Below are 20,304 nucleotides of genomic sequence, written 5' to 3' on the forward strand. Positions count from 1 at the left end.
ACAATTATCATTACAATCAAAATATATTTTAATTCAATTTTATTCGATACACATAATATTTTGTGTTGATAAAAATATACCTGACCCCCCAAGACCTAGACCTATTCACTTAGCCTAATAACTTTCATTAAAATTAAGACATTATAATTATTTTTATTCAATACCTCAAATTTTTATTATTACCATACCCGCTCCTCTCCGCCCTACCGATTCCTTCTCCTTATCTTATCTAGATTAAATTCAACCTATTAAGTAATAAAACCATGAATAAATAGTTACAGTCAAAATTATTTGTCTTGTGTTGATTAAAATATTGACCTAGACCTCCTCATTAGTAGATATTTTTATTAGCTATCGACTTATACCTATATTGCACATCTCTACCTTTATAAGACCAAATGCAATCAAATAAATAAATAACCTCAAAATATGAGAACCACCTGTAAAGGCATAATGCCAAGTTGGTTTCGAAGAGAATACAACACTAAGCTGCTACGACAAATGTTCAGTTATCGTATTTTGTTATGAGTTCGATTCCAAATTCTAGTATTGTACACTTTTACACAAAATATGATAAAAATCTGTGACAAATAATGTACACTGGATTCAAACCCCCCTCAAAAACCTATGCCTAGTTTTCCCATTATAAATTACACTGGTACTCCTTACATAAATTTTAAAAAGAATAACTTAATTATTTTAGCTCGCCTACCAACTATCAAAATATTGTGAATATAAAACATATATTTTTTAGATCATGAATTCAATTAAAAAATCCCTCATTTACAATGAATGCATTATTATAACATATTGTTTGGCATGAATATGAGTTTGCTGAGAATGTTTAAACCTTTTAAATTACATTTAAAAGGATAGCAGAAAGTTTTATTTGAAAAATAATATCCATGATTGTTTGTAAAATATGTATTTGGTCGATTATCAGTAATATCACTGTATTATATTAAGTCTAAAAGAAATGAATTAATTTTTATAACAATATATTTTGTCCTATTATATTTATATATTTAGTAGATAACCCCCCAAAATTTATCATACCCCTCTTAAAGGTGCCTACCCCCTATTTCCCTTAATAAAAATTGGATGCAAACTGTTCCTACCACCTCCCCCTCCCCCTCGTTCATTTAGACGATGGACAAAGTGTCACAATTTTATTATCCTTTTATTATATAAGCGATTTGGGAAAAGGCCTAGGTAAGGGCAGCGTCAATATGACAGGATTTCTAGATGCAAACCTTCCTCAAAAACCTATGACTGCCCCCTAAAAAAAAGTTTCGCTGCCTTCGGCGGCGATATTTATACTTTATTAATTATATCTTTTTAATTATAATGGTTCCCTTCATAAATTTTAAAAAGAATAATTAAAATTATTAATACTCCAATACCAACTATCAAATATTATGAATGTAAAAGAGTTGATATTTAGAACATGTAATCAATTAAAACCCCCTCGGCATTATTATAATATAATGTTTGACATGAACATGAGTCGGCAGAAAATGTCCAACTCTTTAAAAATATAGCAGAAATTTTATTTGTAAAATAATGTCTATAATTGTATGCGTTTAACTATTTTTATGTGACATAAATATAACTTTAACTTGTTAATTAATATGTCATATTTACTTTCGAATCATGAAAAATTGCGACAAGAATAACAGGGACACCCTCCTTAAGACATAAAATCTCGAAACTTGTTCTAAAAATTAAAGAGGGGACGTGATGATAATTCAAAAAAATATGAATAAATTTCTTAATTCCCTGTCATGGAAATAATTTTTTTAACCGTAATAAACTTTCGCAACCTTTTTAATACCATGAAATCTATATTTATTTCATAATTTTCTAGCTTAATATGACTAAAATTATTTTTAACTCTTCCTAATCTCCGATATCACCAAGAATATTGTTCATAACGATCTTTGCCAAATATTAGGTATTCAAAAAATACATTTTGTATCCAATTAATACTTTTATTTGTAATATAATATATAAGCTAATTTTATTATAAAATAAAATATTTGTATAATTTCATAAACAATAATATATACTATATTACAGTGAATCTAAAGACTTCCAATCAAATTTTGGGAAAATACTCCGAATATTAGCTTATGTGTAGAATGTAGGGGGGGGGTTTATTAGCTTAATGATATTTAGTAAACTAACGAATTAGATGGGAAAAGGGACTTTCTTCTACCATAGGCAAACATAATTTTTAAATAAAAATTCTTATTTTTATTTAACATTTTATGATCTTAGATCTCGTGATTGACGTTACAGATGTCATATTATTTTATTTTCATACAATAAAATGTCATTTGCACCCAGTTTTCCAACAATTGACCGTACTTTAAGATCAGTTTTTGGTATGTTAAATATAATAACCCTTTTTTATAAATTCGAAATATAGTTGGAAATATACCGTATGAGGCCACAGAAGAACAACTTAAAGAGTTATTCTCTGAAGTTGGACCAATACTTTCATTTAGGTAGATTTAATAACAGTTTTAGAAATAATCTATTTATTAGATTGGTTTATGACAGAGATACAGGAAAGCCAAAGGGTTATGGATTTTGTGAGTATAAAGATCAAGAAACAGCAATGTCTGCTATGAGAAATCTATCTAATATTGAACTAAATGGAAGGGTTTTAAGGGTAGATACAGCAACAAATGAAAAGAATAGGGAGGAAATAAAACGTTAAAAAAAATTAAATGCCTTAATATAATTCTCATTTAGAATTTAGTCAACAACCATTTATGCAAATGCCACCAACATCTCATAATTATCCATCAAACAATCAATTTAATATGCCAATATCTGCTAATCATTCCTTTCCACCTCCTAATATGTTGTCAAATACAACTTTTACTAACAATATGATGCCTCCTCCTATACCTTCAACATTGAACAAGCAAAATATAAACATGGATAGCATAAATTTTAAAAATAATTCTACCCTTAATACTAATATAAGTAATGATAAAGTTGTTAAAACTAACAATGAACAAAGTAATATAAAGGTTGAAAATGCACCTGAAGCCATTACTAAAGCAGTTGCAAGCTTACCCCCTGAACAAATGTTTGAACTTATGAAACAAATAAAAGTTTGTTTACATTAATAGTATACATAAATTAACTTGAAATCTTTAGGCTTGCATAAAGAATAATTATAATGAAGCTAGAAACATGCTTTTACAAAATCCACAATTAGCTTATGCTTTGCTTCAGGCTCAAATTATGATGGGCCTGATTGATTCCAAGACAGCATCTGTAAATATATTTATTCAAAAATAAAATTATAGTTTATTACAGAGTTTACTTCACAAAGATGGAAATTTTTCGCAAGCTAATAATTTGCCAGCTCAATTAACTGCTTCTCAAAATGTCTCAATTGTAAATGTAAATTATTACTATTATATGAATCTATTTAAAAGATATCAATTTAGGGCAACTACTCAGCAACTCCAATATATAATAATTTTATAAATCCACCAAATACAAATCCAATTATATATCCAAGTAATACATTTTTATATAACTTAAAAAAAGATTTTTTATTTTTACTCTCACATTTCTATTCAGTGTTGTCTCACTGTTGCTACTATTTTAAAAAAAAATTACTGTGACCATATTTATAATATACTTTATTATTTTATGTATATATAATTCATTCATTCATTACCACACCAGAAATTTCATGAAGTGCATTTTCATCACCCACCAGGAGTACCATGTATTTTTACTAATATATGGATTGTATACATGATGTCTACCCATTTTATTATAGCTAGCATAGTAAAGAAGAGAAGAGTAAGAAAGTGGTGATATATCAGTTCCCTTGCTGGCAGTGTTAAAAAATTGTAAGGTCAAGTCATAACAATGATAAAAATTTATCTAAAACCTGGTTAGATTATTTAAGGGAAGAAAAAAAATATTATATTGGTAGATATTCCTTTTTGGTAGTTAACGTTATATACGTTATCTAATCCTTAATATCTTATTTTTGTTTTTCTTTGGTAAGTCGATATTGTGTGTCCCTGCAAATCCTTTCTTTGTACTTAAATGATGCTCTGGATCCTCATCATTATTATTATATCATTATGGTGAATGGTAGGGATGTACCGATATTTTTTATCGGATCGGATCGGGCTGATATTTCACCCATTTTAAAATATCATTTATCGGCCAATGTTATAAAATTTCCGGATCCTATCCAATATAAAATGGCGTCTTTACCAAAATAAAATTTTAAAAAAAGTTATATCTAAAATCATTTATTTTTATAAATAAAATCGAAATCCATTTTTATGTATTATATTTTTTTAATAATAATAATTAATTAATAAACATTCTGCCATATTGTTATTTTTTTGCGCATTCTGTTTATAAAACCGTGCGATAATTTCTTCAGAATCTGTTTTTAGTGAAGCTGGTGATATTGACAGTTACCATTGCTAGGCTGACCTCTGATAAATAGAAAATTTTGGTATTTCTAAAAAGAAATCTTCGATATATTCATGTTAAATATTATTTAAAATATTTATTTTAAATTTCATAATATATTTGTTAATTACTTATTATGTATATAGATTAATGTTATTACTTATTATATAAAAGGGATTTAACAATAAAAATATTTTATATAGTTTAGAATTGAAATTGAATATAAACTATAACTGATCATTATAATATATTTAAATGACATAAGTTATGGTATAGTTAAATTATAGATGTTATACTAATAAAAAGTATATTAAAAATGAAACCATTGGTATCTTTACAGAATAAAAAATTAGATATGATATCAGATCGGTAATCGGCCGATAACAATTTAATATCGGGAATATTGGATCGACCTCCAAAATAGTATCGATACACCCCTAGTGAATGGTATTTGTTATCATTATTAGCTCTTTAATGGTTGCTGTTGTTGTCAATATCGTGTGTTCAGTAGAAGAAAGTAGAGTTGTCAAAATTATTATCATCATAGGATCATTCTAGCCATTGTTACCAAAGGTAACCAATGCCAAAACATAAATTTTCATTCAACTTCCAAGGGAAGAAGAAAAAATAGGTGTGAGCATAGTCTCATTCCTTTCAAACGACTATTTTAGTTTAGACCATGCCTGATACATATATTGTAGATGTTCCTTTAGGTGTTTTTTGTTTTTGCTGAGTGTCATCTGTAAATAAGAGTTTGATCATCAAACATTTTGCCAGTCAATAGTATTCGGGTTCTGCTTCCCATAATCTGGGGACCATTTCAAGGATAATATCATATTCTTCTGAGAATGTCTTAAACTATGACCAAGTAATTCAAATCACCTCAAAGGAATGAGTCGATTGATTGTTAAGATGTCACGCCTATTCCAGAGAGTTGAGTTCGAGGTGTTGTATGGGTAATATGTTTTAGTTATTCTTTTTAGGCATATGTTTATAAAGGCATGGGATATGTTAATATTGATTTTAGTGTCCTGTAAAATCTCTAATATATCATTTAAAATGGGTATAATTAGGGACTTAAAAAGTCTTATCTTCTGATTTGTAGATATTTGTTTGGAAAAACATAATTTCGTCAATTGATGGTATTGGAATCTGGCATTGTTCGTTCTCGATTTTGTATCCAATATTGTGATGCCTAATGACATTATCCTGGTTCCTGGGTATTTAAAGTTAGGCACCATTTCTACCATATTACCATCAAAATTAAAGGGGTTTATGTAAGCTGTATATGTATTAGACGCGATTAACTTGATTTTCGAGTAGTTCACTTTTAATCCATATTCAGAGCAATTATTAATAAATAGTGACAATAAATTTCTTAGCATGTATTTATATGCATACATTATTGGCATAACATAGAAAATTCAGAGAGTTATGCATGTTATCATTGTGTTGATTATTGAGATATTGTGGGTTAAGTGCATACTCTTGTTTGAAGGATTTATTCAGAATATCATTCATTATAAATATCACAGTTGAGAGAATGCTTGTTTAAGGCCCCTATTGGCTTTAAACGGCTGTGATTTGATATTTAGATGTTGTGGTACTACTCTATGATTGTCGTGAATTATTTTAATTAGCGATATTAGATGTTTATCTATTTCTATGCCTTCCCGTAAGGGCCATATCTTATGCTGTATTATGGAATTAAAGGCTTGACTTATATCAATCATTAAGGTAAAAATTGGGGACGTATGCATTCTAGCTTTTTCCAGATTAAGCACCATGGTTAGTTCCATTGTGTTTCTGCGCTTCCTGTACGATGTGATAGCCTTTGATAGGATCCTATTGATGATTGGTTTGATCCTGACTCATATAATATATGTGAAAATTTTTAGGATAATCGGGATCAGTTTAATACCTTTGTAATCCTTCAGGCTATTAAGCTTTTTGTTTTTAGGGAAATAATATTATCGATGTCATCTATTCCTATGTAAAGTTGCCTGTGTTCCATACCTCATTAAAAAGGGGAAGCAGTAAACTGGCCCTTAGATCTATCCATCTTCAAGAGTTCTGCAAAGATCCCATCTATTCCGGCAGCTTTGAATGACACAGATTATATCCATCTTGCTAAGGTTCCAATTAGGTGATTGGAATGGATAATCACATATAGATCTTGGCCATCTCATTCTGTAAAGATTAATGTAATGATCTATCCATGTGGCTAATTGTTCCTAGGGGTCTGTAATAATTTTATTATTTTCCCTGTATAATCTTGGTAAAGGATTGGATAAAAAATTTAACAATAAATATCTCCTACAATCAATATGCTAAATACCCCACGACAGTGTCGTATCCACGATTTTCTTATGGGGGGGGGGATTTTTGGTGGGCTTTGCCCCCAAACCTCACTTATCTGGCTTTCGGCCAGCTTTCCCCCGGCCTTCGGCTATGCTTATGGTTTAAATAATTATATTTCTATTTGTAACTATTATTTACTAATTTGTGCTAATGGATATTTTAAGCCTATTTTTTATTATTTTTAGTTAGGTATATTATAATTAATAAAGTTTTTTAAATGTATAGTTGAAATAAAGTTTAATGTCATTTTTTTTATAAAATTTGCTTTAAAAACTAAAAACTAGCCTCAGCTTAAATTCTCATACAATATAAGTATAATATAATTTTTTTATTGAAAATACTAATAGTAGTGTAAACGGCTCGTTTTGAGCCGCTTTTTAAAAACGGCTAACTCAATATTTTCGCCAGAAAAATATTAACTAAGCCTCGAAATTTCGATACTATATGTCTAGACCTTTGCTCCTTCTATGAGCAAAATTTTCAGGCTTGCATAATATTTTTCTGGATAAATAACTGAGTTAGCCGTTTTTAAAATTCGGCTCAAAACGAGGCGTTTAACAACACTATAAAATATTGACAAGAAAATAATTTAAAAAACAAGTTTTTTTAAACTTCTTATCAAAAACAATATTATACAAAATTTTTTATTAAATACTAAAATTATAATGTGATTTTTAATTTTCGTGGGAATGTTGCCAATTCATCAAGAATTTTGTTTGTCGTTGGAACCAAATCTCTGTGGATATTTAACAGTGCTAACCCATTTAGCCGAGATTCGGAAGTAGTACTTCATAAATATGTTTTCAACCTTCTTAAGTTGGAAAGTCCTTGCATTCGTACATGTTATTATAGACAAACATGGTAGAATATAAAACAACTTCAAAATATTAGGAATTTGAGCCAAGGTTTCTTTACACCGATTGAGAGCATCAATAGCATGCTCAGGTAAAATAGCTAAACGTAGTAAATATTTATACCACAATTCGAATTCACTGATTAAATTTATTTCAGTATCAATATCATAGGAATAAAATTTTGCAAAATAATTTTACCAATAGTGTCATTAGAAAACGAAGATAGATCTTTGGGTATTAAAACTTGAAGATTGCTAAAGACTTGTTTTTTATCTAAAAACCGTACTTTTATTTGCGATAAAAAAGTATCTAAGAATGGGATGAAAGTGGATATTTTATAATATTCTTTAGTTGAGCCAATATTTATTTTACATCTCAATAATTGCCCAGGTGCTAGACGAGGTTTAATTAGTGTTATATCATAAAATTTAGCCTTCGATATAACGTCTATATAAATATTATAAAAATATTCATCTGCATTCATTCTTATTGTATCTACCTGTTCATATTTATTTTCTGCTTAATCAATAACCTGAACCAAATTTAAATTTGGTTTTTGTAGATTTCTACAAAGTAGTGAGCTATAGGAAAATAATTTATTGATGCAACTAGCAGCAATGATAAACTCTGATTGATCAATTGAATTCAATAATGATATCGCTTCTGACGACACATTACTTTTTTTCATGCTAAGCCTTATTTAACTTTTGTATTTCTATTATATATATTTATTAATAATTAATATTAAAAATACTTATTAATTCTAACTTACTAATAATTTTGAATTTAATAAAATAATTATATATAATAATAAATAAATTACCATTTGATTTCAATCTCTTTGACTTAAATTTTTTTTATTTTATTAATGTTTTTGAATAATGTTAATGTACTCACAAGGAAAGGAAATTTTAATAATATTTATTTATAAAAAATAAATTTTATGTTGGAAAATTGATATTCAAATATTTGTAAAATTTTGATTGGGGGGGGGTGGAGGGTAAAATTTTTATTAGCTTAAAATGATATTTATGAAAACAGTCAAATTTGCGATGGGGGGATTCCCCCCCCCCCCCCCCATTTGTTACGCGCCTGCCCCACGAGATAATTATTCACTGCATAAGAGCTGATAAAAGGCGATTTATTTCCAACTTAACTAAATTTATACAATTTAATTTTGACAACAATAATATATAAAAGGCTTTTCTCTCAAATTACTCTTTAAATCCAACCCTTTACCAAGATTACACATGGAATATAATAAAATTATTGCAGACCTCAAGGAATAATTTGCTATATGGATAGATCATTACATGAATCTTTAAAGAACGAGGTGGCCAAGATCTATATGTGATATCCATTCCAATTACCTACCCGGAACCTGAGCCTGATGGATATAATCAGTACCATTAAACGACTAATAATGCACAAAGCTGCCGAAATCAATAGGATCTTTGCAGAACTCTTGAAGATAGATCTAAAGGTCAGTTTACTGTTCCTCTTTTTAATGAGGTATGGAACACAGGCAACTTTACATAGGAATGGATGACATCGATAATATTAAATTTCCCTAAAAACAAGAAGCTTAATAGCCTGAAGGATTACAGAGGTATTGCATTGATCCCAGTTACCCTAAAAATGTTCACATATAAAATATCAGTCAGGATCAAACCAATCATCAATAGGATCTTTTCAAAAGCTATCACATCTTACAGGAAGCGCAGAAACTTAATATAACTAATCATGGTGCTTTAGGTTATTCTGGAAAAAGCTAGAATGCATAAGTCCCCCAATTTGCCCTAATGATTGATATAAGTCAGGTCTCCATAATACAGCATAAGATATGGCCCTCACTGGAAGGCATAGCAATAGATAAACATCTAATATAGCTAATAAAAATAATTTACGACAATCATAGCAAAGTAAACAACATCTAAATATCAAATCACCCATTTAAGCCAATTATGGTCTTAAAGGTTGCATTCTCTCACCTTATTTATAATGAATGATATTCTGAATAAATTCTTCAAACAAGAATATGCACTTAACCCACAATATTTCGATCAACAACACAATGATAACGCATAACTCTCTGAATTTTCTATGTTATGGCAATTGGTGATCTGCATCGGGTCCAATTTTTCAAGCCCGCCACGGCCCGAAATTTTTTTATAAAGTTTTGCCAGGCCCGAACTCGAAATTTTTTTTAAAAAATTTTGCCGGCTCGGCCCGAATTTATTTAAATATAGAAATTAATTTTTATAATTACTCAAAATAAACGATATATGTTATTTGGCGTCTACTTTCTATAAATAAAATCACATATTTTTATTTTACATAAGAAATTTAACATAAAATGATAAATTTAGATATATTTTCTAAGGTCCGACCCGACCTGGCCCGAATTTTCTTAAAAATATTAGGCCGGCGGGGTACGGGCCGGGTCTATTTTTGGGTCATTCCATGTCAAATGAGCAAGAAAATCAAGATTTTCGGCCGACCCCTTTCAATTTCGATAAAAAGTTGTAGGCTAGTTATATATGTTAACATTCGATTATAAACAAAATTTTAGCGCATTAACAACTATAGCGACTATAATCGGGGTTAAAGGTCCAATAAACTTTGCTTTTTATTGATGTTAAATAATTAGTTTTTAATTTAAAACTAAATATGATCAAATATTCAATCAAATATCAATAGCTAAGTTAATAATTGATAGATAATTATGGCGAAAACATCAAGATTAATTTTTCTTAAAATATGGGTCATCATATGGTCAGTTGAAAATTTAATATTTCGAAATGAATATGATCTCCAATTTTAAATTTTTTTAAGATAAAATTATTCGTTTACTATTTTTTTATTAATATCTTCAACAATTAGCGTGGCTAGATATTTATTTTAAAAATAATTGCAATTTTATATTTAAAAAAATAGATGGCGCTATATATAATAGATTTAATATGATAAAATTTATTTGTTTTATTGCTTAAAAATATTCTCAAGTATAATATATCATAAAATTCGGTTATATAACTTTGTAAACCTCATTCCCCTAAGATATTCGTAGGATAAAAAATTTTAATAATTTTTTTAATATTTAAATATAAATTAAAAATAATTTAAAAATCCGACTAGCACACGAATAAAAAAGCAGGATTAAAGGAGTGCAATAAAATTATTAAAGGAAAAATCACATTAATTACCAGGCCTAATATTCTTTTATGGAATTGTCATTATCTTATATTAAAAAAACCAGAGATAAACAAAATTGTAGTTTTTTTCGAAGATCAAAAATTTTTTGCTAAAAATTTCTATGATCAAAGTCTTTGAATTTTGAGCAAATGTTTTAACACTAAAAAAATTAATCAAATAAGCCTAAATTATTTTTTATAAAATAAACTGATTATTAAAATTAATAAGCGAAAATCGTGAAAACACTAAAAATAAATCGCAGTTGCTAAAAATACAAATTGATTTCTTTAATATTTTTTCACAAATTGTAAAAATAATACTTGATTCATTTCTTTAACATTTATTTTTCTAATTTAAAAAAAATTAATTTTTTGTATTTTTACTTGTCTTTAAAAATAAATAAATTTTTCTAAATGAAACCTTTAAAAGATAAGCTAAATTGTTGCAATCCACTGAATAAACCAAAACATAAAAATTTTAAAAAGAATTTACTCTATTACCTTGGATGCTTAATATAAATAGTGATTTATATCTTCAACAAAAAATATCTAATTCGTGCCGCTACCAGTTAAGTAAAATTGGTCCACACATTCCCGAAGAATTTATATCCCCAATAACCTATAATCAAGATGCCTTTTAATCGATTAATGAAACATTCAGTACACAATATTGGAGAATCACTAATTAAAAAAAAACGTTTAATGGAGAAAAAATATCCTTAAAATAAAATTCAAAAGATTGAAAAAGCAATAAAGACTAAGGTTTTAGAAATATCTGATTCTGAGAATGATATTCCAATGAAAGTGGAAATTCTTTGTATTAAAAGATAACTTTGATAAATTATTAAAAAATTTACAATATTTCTTACAATTTTGCCTCAAAGATGGAGTGTAAATAAAATTCAAGAGGAATTCAACGTAACATCAAACATGGCAAGAATATCCAAAATGATGGTAAGAAAGTGGAATTCTTTCATTCCCAAAACATAAGGCAGGAAAGACACTAAACGAAAGCATTTAAACTCGTCAAGGATTTCTATAGTTGATGAAATAAGGCGACTCATGCCTGGAATAAAAGATTGTGTATCCGTTAAAGGCGAGAAAGAACCAGTCCAAAAAAGACTAATATTAAATAATCTTAAAGAAATATTCAAGATGTTTAAGGAAGAATACCCAAATATATCAATTAGATTCTCTAAATTTGCCGAACTTAGGCCAAAAAACTGTATTTTAGTTGGAGCTAGTGGCACACACACTGTTTGTGTCTGCGCCATTCATCAGAATATGAAATTAATGACAATGTAATAGCTGAAATCACAGCAGGATAAGATTTCTGTATAAATATCTTTTGGCGCAAATTATTTGTAAGCCCTCTCATCCAAAATGTTATTTAACAAATTGTGATCAATGCCCTGGTATAAAATCTCTTAAGGGCCAATTATACTAATTGTTTCAGAAAAATCATATAGAATATGTCACGTTTAAACAATGGATCACGGAGGATAGAACAAATCTTGAAACTATTATAAAGTCCGTTGATGATATCATCGATTTTCTATTAGAAAAAGTTCAAATTATACTGCTCCACTCTTTTATAGCTAAACAACAAACTTTATTTTGAAGAATTCCAAAGAAAATTTAAAATATGGGGAATTTTTAACAATTCTAGATTATTCTGAAAATAATTCCTTCATTTTACAAGATGAAGTTCAGGGATTTCATTGGAACAACGTGCAAACCACTATACACCCATTTCTAGCATATTATAAATCTGGAGAAGATTTAAAAAATATAAATTTTGTTATTATATCCGAATCATTAAACCATAATACTAGTGCAGTCAAAATTTTTTTATTAATTTCTTAACAGCCAAATTTAATTCTAAATCAGAAAAAATAATATATTTTTCAGATGGAGCCGCGTCTCAGTACAAGAATCGCAGAAATTTCCTGAACATATGCCTTCATACATACTTAATATTCCTGCCGAATGGCATTTCTTCGCCACTGCTCACTGCAAATATGCATGTGACGGTATCGGAGGAACTGTCAAAAGATTAGTTGCCAGAGATGTCTTCAAAGGCCAAATAAAAATCAAATCCTAACTTTATTAGAATTATATAATTATGCAAAAAAAATATTAATGGAATTCAATTTGAATATATATCCAATCTAGAATATATCGAAGGAAAATTAGCCCTTCGCAAAAGATTTAATTTTGCACTTCCCATACATGTCCCAAAATAAACTAAAAACCAAAATATATTCAAATTCCAAAAAATATAATATAAAACAAGTTTCGTTTTTAAATGAGAAAATTATATTTAAAAATATTAATGGATATGTAACATGTGTGTATGATGACAAATGGTGGTTAGGACTTATAATCGATAAAAATGATACAAATGAAGAAATAAAAATCTGATTTTTACACCCTTATGAACCTTCAGCCTCATTTAAATTTCCTCTGATAGATGATATTTTAGTGTTGCCCAAATCTAATATTCTCTCGCTGGTCAATCCTTAATGATCAAAATAATATATATTAAATTAATTTATCAGAAAATGATCAGTTCAACCCATGCTCTTCTTCTATTATGATATCACTATCTGCTGTTTATATATTTTCATTTTCTAAAATTTTAGGAGTAAATAACTGAATTATTATGCAGTTAGAGGCCAATAAAGGCTGTCCAAAGCCCAACCAGAGACTTGAATCGGGTTTGGACATTGAATTAATTTTTCTTGGGCTCAGCTGTAAGAGGTGTCCAACCCGAAGCCTAGCCCGATAAATAAATATAAAAAATTAGAGGACTTGCTTGAAGCCAGATAAACTTGACTCATCATTATTTATTCATTATAATTTTTCTATGTGATTCTATTGACTGGTCATTCCAGTACAAATCAACCTGTGTTTTGGATGACCATCTTAAATATTAATGAAACTTGGCATGTTAATTATTTATGTTGTAAATTTTAATAAAATCAAAATTTTGGATCGTTAGCTCTTATTCGCTAGGAAGTTTATTACCTTTATGTTTAATTGTTTAATAAGAAAATCGGTCTTATTATTTAAGACTATAGTCTGGTCCTGTCTTTTTTATAAACATACTAAAAAAGAATGAATACTGAGGAGATTTATATTTCTTTTTTATATCCCCATGGACCTTCACATCCTTCTTTTACCCCACAAGTGACATAAAAATATGTATATGAAATTTTCAAATGTTTATTTTGAAATATAGGTTCTAATCATCATATGCATTTGTGCTGCTTGCTTACATCGCCCCAGGACATATTTGTTATATTCAATGAATCTTTTTTATTTTAATACCAATACAATTCATATTTTTATTAAATATATATATTATAATCATTTTTAGATATAACCCCATCTATGTTATATTTTTTAATAATAATAAAAATGTAAATAAAATTTCAAAAAGAAAAAATTCGGATTTTTTATTAAACAGTTAAAAATAAAGGTACATTCCTAGCAAATATAAACACCCAAAAAATAACTTCTCAACAATGTTAATTTTTTTATTTTACCGGGAATAAGAAAACATAAATTTGTGAATTTATATTTTCCAATGTAAAATTTTAACGGCTATAAAATAATATATAATTTTAACTCTATCTTTTAAGAATTTTTTTAAAAATAAGATTTAATGAAATCACACATTGCGCGATTTTCGACTTTTAAGGGCATATATTTTTGGATCTGGTTGAGCTAGCCCTCTAAAATTTCGATTTTACTAAAATATACAGCATAGATATCTATCATGTTTATTTCATTTATTTTAGAGCTCGTTTTTTGATCGATTTGGCATGGAATGACCCAAATATTAATTGTATTTTATGGTAATTAACTTTTCTACTCATTTATTGCTAAGTCTATGGGTTCTTTCAAAAGACCAAATTCTCTCCGAGGCAGCATTTAAGGCAGCATTTATTGAAGGAATCGATAAATGCTTTATAGCAATCATACTTTTATAATGTACCGACAGCCCTTTACACCATATGAGAGGTTGAACATGCTTTGCACTTTCCCATATTTCCATGTTTTCCCAAAAGCCACTTTTTGATCAAAATTCTGTCTGATTGACATAAAAAACTCTTTGAATTCTTCAATTAGGGCATTGATTGCAGTCATGCCAGATGATATCTCATAATTAGTTCAATTAAAACGAGGATAAAATATTTTAGTCGCAGAATGAATATTTTGACAACAAAACTCTTTGCCGTTTTTCAATGACTAATATATTACTGATCACTTTCACCAACAAAATTTATATTAATTTTTATTGATGTTGAAATAATAGTATTGCTTGTCCGCAGTAAGAAGATCGGTTTACCTCTAGAATAGTTGTTAAAGATAATTATTTGAAACCCAAAAATCACCAAAATCGAATAATTTTATTTGTAAGATAAAAAAATAATGAATTCTCAATCATACAACTTTTTATATCCTACAATAAAATAAATAATATGATGAGCCTATTGATGGTTCAGAGTATTATTAAGCTCATTCCAAATAATGAGTTTGTGGAGTTGGAGTTTTGCCAACCGCTTATACACTCTAAATACTAAAGATTTAAATTTTAAATATATGATAAACTTCTAAATGTATATATCAGGGATGATATAGCCTATTCAAATTTTGGGAAAGGATAAGCAGAGGTAGATAAAAATATGGATACAAAACATTAATTTATTTTATAAGCAAGCAACTAACCAATAATATATATGATTCGACCCAAAAATACTCAAATGGTTTGATTTTTTATGATTTATTCAAATTGATGTCCAAGGAAATAATCTATTAAACAAATTTTTTAGAATACTACTATGAAAATTATAATAATTTAAATTTTTTTTATATCAATACCTTTCCTCTAGTGGTATTATTATTTATCCATTTTTAAATAAATTATTTTATACAATATAGTGATAAAAATATGATTATTTTATAAACTACAAATACAGAAATAAAATAAATTTAATTGAAATGAAAGGGGTAGTGCTACTTTGTTAATTTTATCTTATTTAAAATTTAATTTTACTTATCAGGTCTTGTCGTGCCTCCGCCTGACTTTAATACAAAGCCACTTATGAATATAATCCAACCTCCTCCATTTCTTTTAAATCAAAAAATGGCTAGTGTCACTCAAACAACCTCCGAAACATTGGTTGCAACTAGCATTAAAATTGAACCTGATATTTCTGGTTCTAATACGAATGAAGGTTTATTTAAAATCTATAAAATTTAAGAAAAAAAGAGACAAGAATAAATATAAGATAGAGCATAAAATTATTTAGAGAGATAGATATGATCTTTGTAAAGAATTGCTAAGATTTTTAGAATATATAAAGTGTGCTGCAGACTGTATACGATTTAAAACCCTTGCTATTTTTATAAGGCTGGATTTTTTTACAAACATAGGAGGCCATGATGTTAAATGGCTACATATATCAATTTTATATTATTGTGTTTATCTAAACAGATATGACGGATTTGTTTCCAGGATTTGGTGGTAGCGATATAGATATGCGATCTGCTGGGAAAAGGCATCTCCAACAAAATTATACTCAGCCACCTGAAAGTGTTAATAGAGTTGATAATACAGTTTTAAAAAATTAAACATATTTTTATCTATAAGGAAATTAGTAAGTTATAATAATTAAATTCAGATATTTTAATCTTAATTTTTGAATATAGAGTGCTCTGAATAATTAAGACTTACTATTGATTATTGTGATATAATATAACCCTGTTTTATTCATTTCACCATATCAGTCTGACTCTAAAAGGAACAAAGTGGACACTGACCACGTCATCAAAAATCAAGATGAGAAAAGTCAACTTATTCAGCAAGTGCTTAAGTTAACTGATCAGCAAATCGCTCTTCTTCCTCTTGATCAACAAAAGAATATTCAATTGCTAAAACAACAATTGACCAAGACTTGTCAAGCATAAAATAGACTTGATATATTTTGTTAAATATTCTTAAAACGGTCTCAAAATATTTATTATATGTTATGAAAAAATATAGTATTTAGAGGACTTGTGTTCCAAAGTTCGTTTATATAATGTTTATAATAAATTATCATTCACATAATTTGGTTAGGATTATCGAGCCTAGTAGTCACACAAAAAAATGGTGTTGAAGCATTTCAACATCATATTAATCTCAATGGGCGGTAACCCGACAAAATTTCTTAGACCACAGGTGGGCGAGTGGGTTAAAAAAAGAATTTTTAAATAATGAGCTAATTATTTTGCTAATCGGGTGCCCACCCATAGAAATAAAAATATTTTTTATTTTCCTTAATAATATTTGTTTAAACTGATAAAGTTTATTTGAATGGTTATAATATAAAATACAATATATTATATATATAATATTTTTGTCATTGTTTCCGAGATATATTTAAAGTGAAATCTTTTACGTCCCACCCTTCACAAAATAACTTTTGATAATGATATCCTGCTATGGAGGAAATGCGTTGATGATGTCCCGAATCCAATAGACAGAAGGATTGAGACATGCCAGTTGTAGCATGCTGCTTTGAACTTTTTTACTTAATGTAGCTGGGCATAAATTTTCGGATGTCATTCCTTCCAAAAATCTTCAACTAATCAACAATGAGCTAACTCACGATAGGAATTTCGTCTAAATTGTACAATAATCTTTCCTCACTTCTGCTTTGGCTGCGGCCCTCAGGCAAAGGAAGGCACAGCTTACATTGCAGATTTTGCAAAGGACGAATCCTCAGACATGCCCAATGCAATTTTTTGGTTCAGCGAACATTGAAATCCGCCCAATTACCCGATTATACTTGAACAATCAGGACTTTTTAGATCCGATGGAAAGCGGCCTGACGGAATCACGATCCCATGGAAACGGTGGTTTGGGAGTTGGGACTATTCTTGTATAGATCCATTAGCTTTATCCAACCAAACCAATTTGAGCAAAAAAACAACATAAAATTTCCAAATATTCTGAAATATCAAAATATCACATTTTTATCCCAATAATATTCACTATCTTAACCTCCTTTGGTAAGCTTGCATTTCAAGGGTTTAGGACCTCACACCCGCAAGCATACTGGCGATTTTTTAGAAGGCGTCTTTCTTAGACAAAGACTGGCTATAGCTATCCTTAAAGCGAATTATCAAAGTTTCAATGGCAGACTTTACTCTACACAACTTCGCTAGACTTTCTTCCTTATTCTTATTATCTTGCACTATATTTTACCTTTATATTTTTTAATTTGGAATGGTTTTTTTTTCGCTTATAAATTTTGTATTGACTTTTATTATGAATAATAAAAATATATTTAATTTTCTACATTCATTTTAAAAAATAATAATTTATTTTTATATTATATCTTGCAATTTTATTTATATGCGATTTGAATAAAAAAATAAAGTACATTGTTATTCAATAAATAAAAATTTCTTAGAAATTAAATTTCATATTACTTACCTGACAATATAATTTTAAATACAATGTTTGTTTATTGTATTTATGACAGCAAAACTTATCTAACTTTTGCTGATCATATTTCTATAAGTAATATTTTATCAACTGCAATATTGTTGACGATTTTTTAAAAAAGTGAATGTGAAATCTAGGCAATACTAGAATAAAATATTTTCTCAAATTATAAAATATTTTGAATCATTTTTTTTGTTAGATATTTAAAAAATTATGAGAAAAAGTGTGATTCTTAAATAATGGGCGGGGTAAAAATTTTTAAACCAATGGGGGTATGGGCGAGTATATTTTTTTTTCAAAAATTTGGGTTAAAATCTTTTTAAAACATAGAATGGGTATGCTGATCCCGCTCATTGCAGACCTCTACATCTCATGCCAAATATATTTATATGAATTTTATAGATAATCCATATGAATATTTCAAGCATTTATATCAAATCATAATTTGAATGGTTTCATTTTAAACCACGGTGGATTATAGAAAATTAATGTTTATTTAGATCTATATCAGTAACATTCCTTATGCTAGATCTCAAAACGCAGATGTAAAAAGAACGAATTTCATATATTTGAATAGAATAGTAAATATTTAAATGAATTGAATAACGCATATTTAGTTAATATATAAATTAAAATGACGATTCTTAAAATCTATGTGACTATTCTAAACTAATAATGACCCTAAATAACAGTTAGGTAAATTTTATCGGCAAAAAGTATGATTAACATTTTAAAGTTATATTTAAATGTTATCAAATTATGTTTTTCTAGAGGTTAGGCGTCCGCATTAATGTTTTCTTGGGGATTCTCATAGAATCTTCCTGTTATATCAGGGTCATTCCATAATAGAACGACCAAAAAACGAGATTTTTGACTATCATACTTGAAAAAACTATAATTAATTCGGAGTTAGGCTCCTAACAGTGTCTACGAGCGGGAGGGGTGGTTTGAACAGTCTGCATCCAAATATTTTAAAGGGTGGTTGGGTAAGTGTCAACATTTTTGAATGATTTATTGATATAATAATTTATAATAGACCTATATAATATAAATGAATCGACCATTATATTTTCCAAAAACAAGTGAGAATTATGACTAGGAAAAAACCAAATAGAAAAATGTTAGGGATTATAATTTATATATTCAGGCCAAATTTTTAGAGTAATTTGAAATTCTTAAAACTGAGAAAGCACCTGTAGGACAGAGCTTTAAATGTTTATTTATACAAATTTTTTACACCATATATAACTAGGATTGAAGGTCGAAATATTTGTGTCCTAATATTGCCGGCTCAAATTTTTTTAAAAATATTTCAAACATTGAAATAAAAAGTTACACATGCTCATCAAGTTGTAATTTGATTTAACTTAGGCTGCATTCATAGTGGAGACGGATCCGTTTTTACATCCGTTCCGTCAAAAGTCAAACTCATTAAAAATGATATAAATGTTCATAGACTATAAAAAAATTGTAAGTAACGTTATAACGCTCTATAAGATTTGCCGGATCAAAAAGTCAAAATGTCTTGACTTCAAAATTTGCCGGATCCGTTTTTAAGACGGAAGGTATCGGAACGGACGCACTATGAACATATATATCATTTTTAATGAGATTGACTTTTGACGGAACGGATGTAAAAATCAGATCCGTCTCCACTATGAATGCAGCCTTAGCGTCTTGATTAGATTCCCAATTTCAAAAATGACTGAACAAAATTGTTTATCGATTGATTTTATTATAAAAGATCTTAAACTACATGATATTCAATATTAGTAAATGTTGAGAATAACAAACCCTGATAAATCAAATACAAGCTTATATGTCGAACAATTCTCATCGGAAAACGATATCAGCAGGATATAAATGTTCTAAATTTTTGAAATGGAAAGAGGAATGTCCGCATCTTTCCATACATTAAGATTTT

The 20,304-nt window shown here is 28.3% G+C and overlaps 2 protein-coding genes across 2 annotated transcripts in view; one reads left to right on the forward strand and one right to left on the reverse strand.

The window, feature by feature from the left end:
- The first annotated feature begins 2,332 nt into the window (after positions 1–2,332).
- Positions 2,333–16,942, forward strand: LOC135923477 (uncharacterized). Its single transcript, XM_065458242.1, has 10 exons — positions 2,333–2,387; positions 2,432–2,510; positions 2,551–2,720; positions 2,761–3,128; positions 3,175–3,294; positions 3,337–3,423; positions 3,471–3,543; positions 15,949–16,122; positions 16,383–16,504; positions 16,676–16,942. The coding sequence occupies exons 1-10, from the start codon at positions 2,333–2,335 to the stop codon at positions 16,853–16,855; spliced, it is 1,428 nt and encodes a 475-aa protein (XP_065314314.1). The 3' UTR covers positions 16,856–16,942.
- The window catches only part of LOC135923478 (nucleoporin NUP35-like), a 33,845-nt gene continuing 17,946 nt past the window's right edge, over positions 4,406–20,304 (reverse strand). The window contains exon 9 of the transcript XR_010571222.1: positions 4,406–4,490. The gene's annotated coding sequence lies outside the window, so the exon portion shown is untranslated. The remainder of the gene's footprint in view (positions 4,491–20,304) is intronic.

The sequence above is a fragment of the Gordionus sp. m RMFG-2023 genome, chromosome 2 (assembly GCF_954871325.1).
Source record: "Gordionus sp. m RMFG-2023 chromosome 2, tfGorSpeb1-WG-v2, whole genome shotgun sequence".
Lineage (NCBI taxonomy): Eukaryota > Metazoa > Nematomorpha > Gordioida > Chordodea > Parachordodidae > Gordionus > Gordionus sp. m RMFG-2023.

What these genes read in the sequence shown, in the direction of transcription:
- LOC135923477 (XM_065458242.1), top strand. Translation starts at nt 2,333, where the DNA reads ATGTCATTTGCACCCAGTTTTCCAACAATTGACCGTACTTTAAGATCA. An exon ending in GAATAGGGAGGAAATAAAAC is followed by an intron (nt 2,721 to 2,760) that starts GTTAAAAAAAAT and finishes ATTCTCATTTAG; the next exon opens with AATTTAGTCAACAACCATTT. An exon ending in AACTTATGAAACAAATAAAA is followed by an intron (nt 3,129 to 3,174) that starts GTTTGTTTACAT and finishes TGAAATCTTTAG; the next exon opens with GCTTGCATAAAGAATAATTA.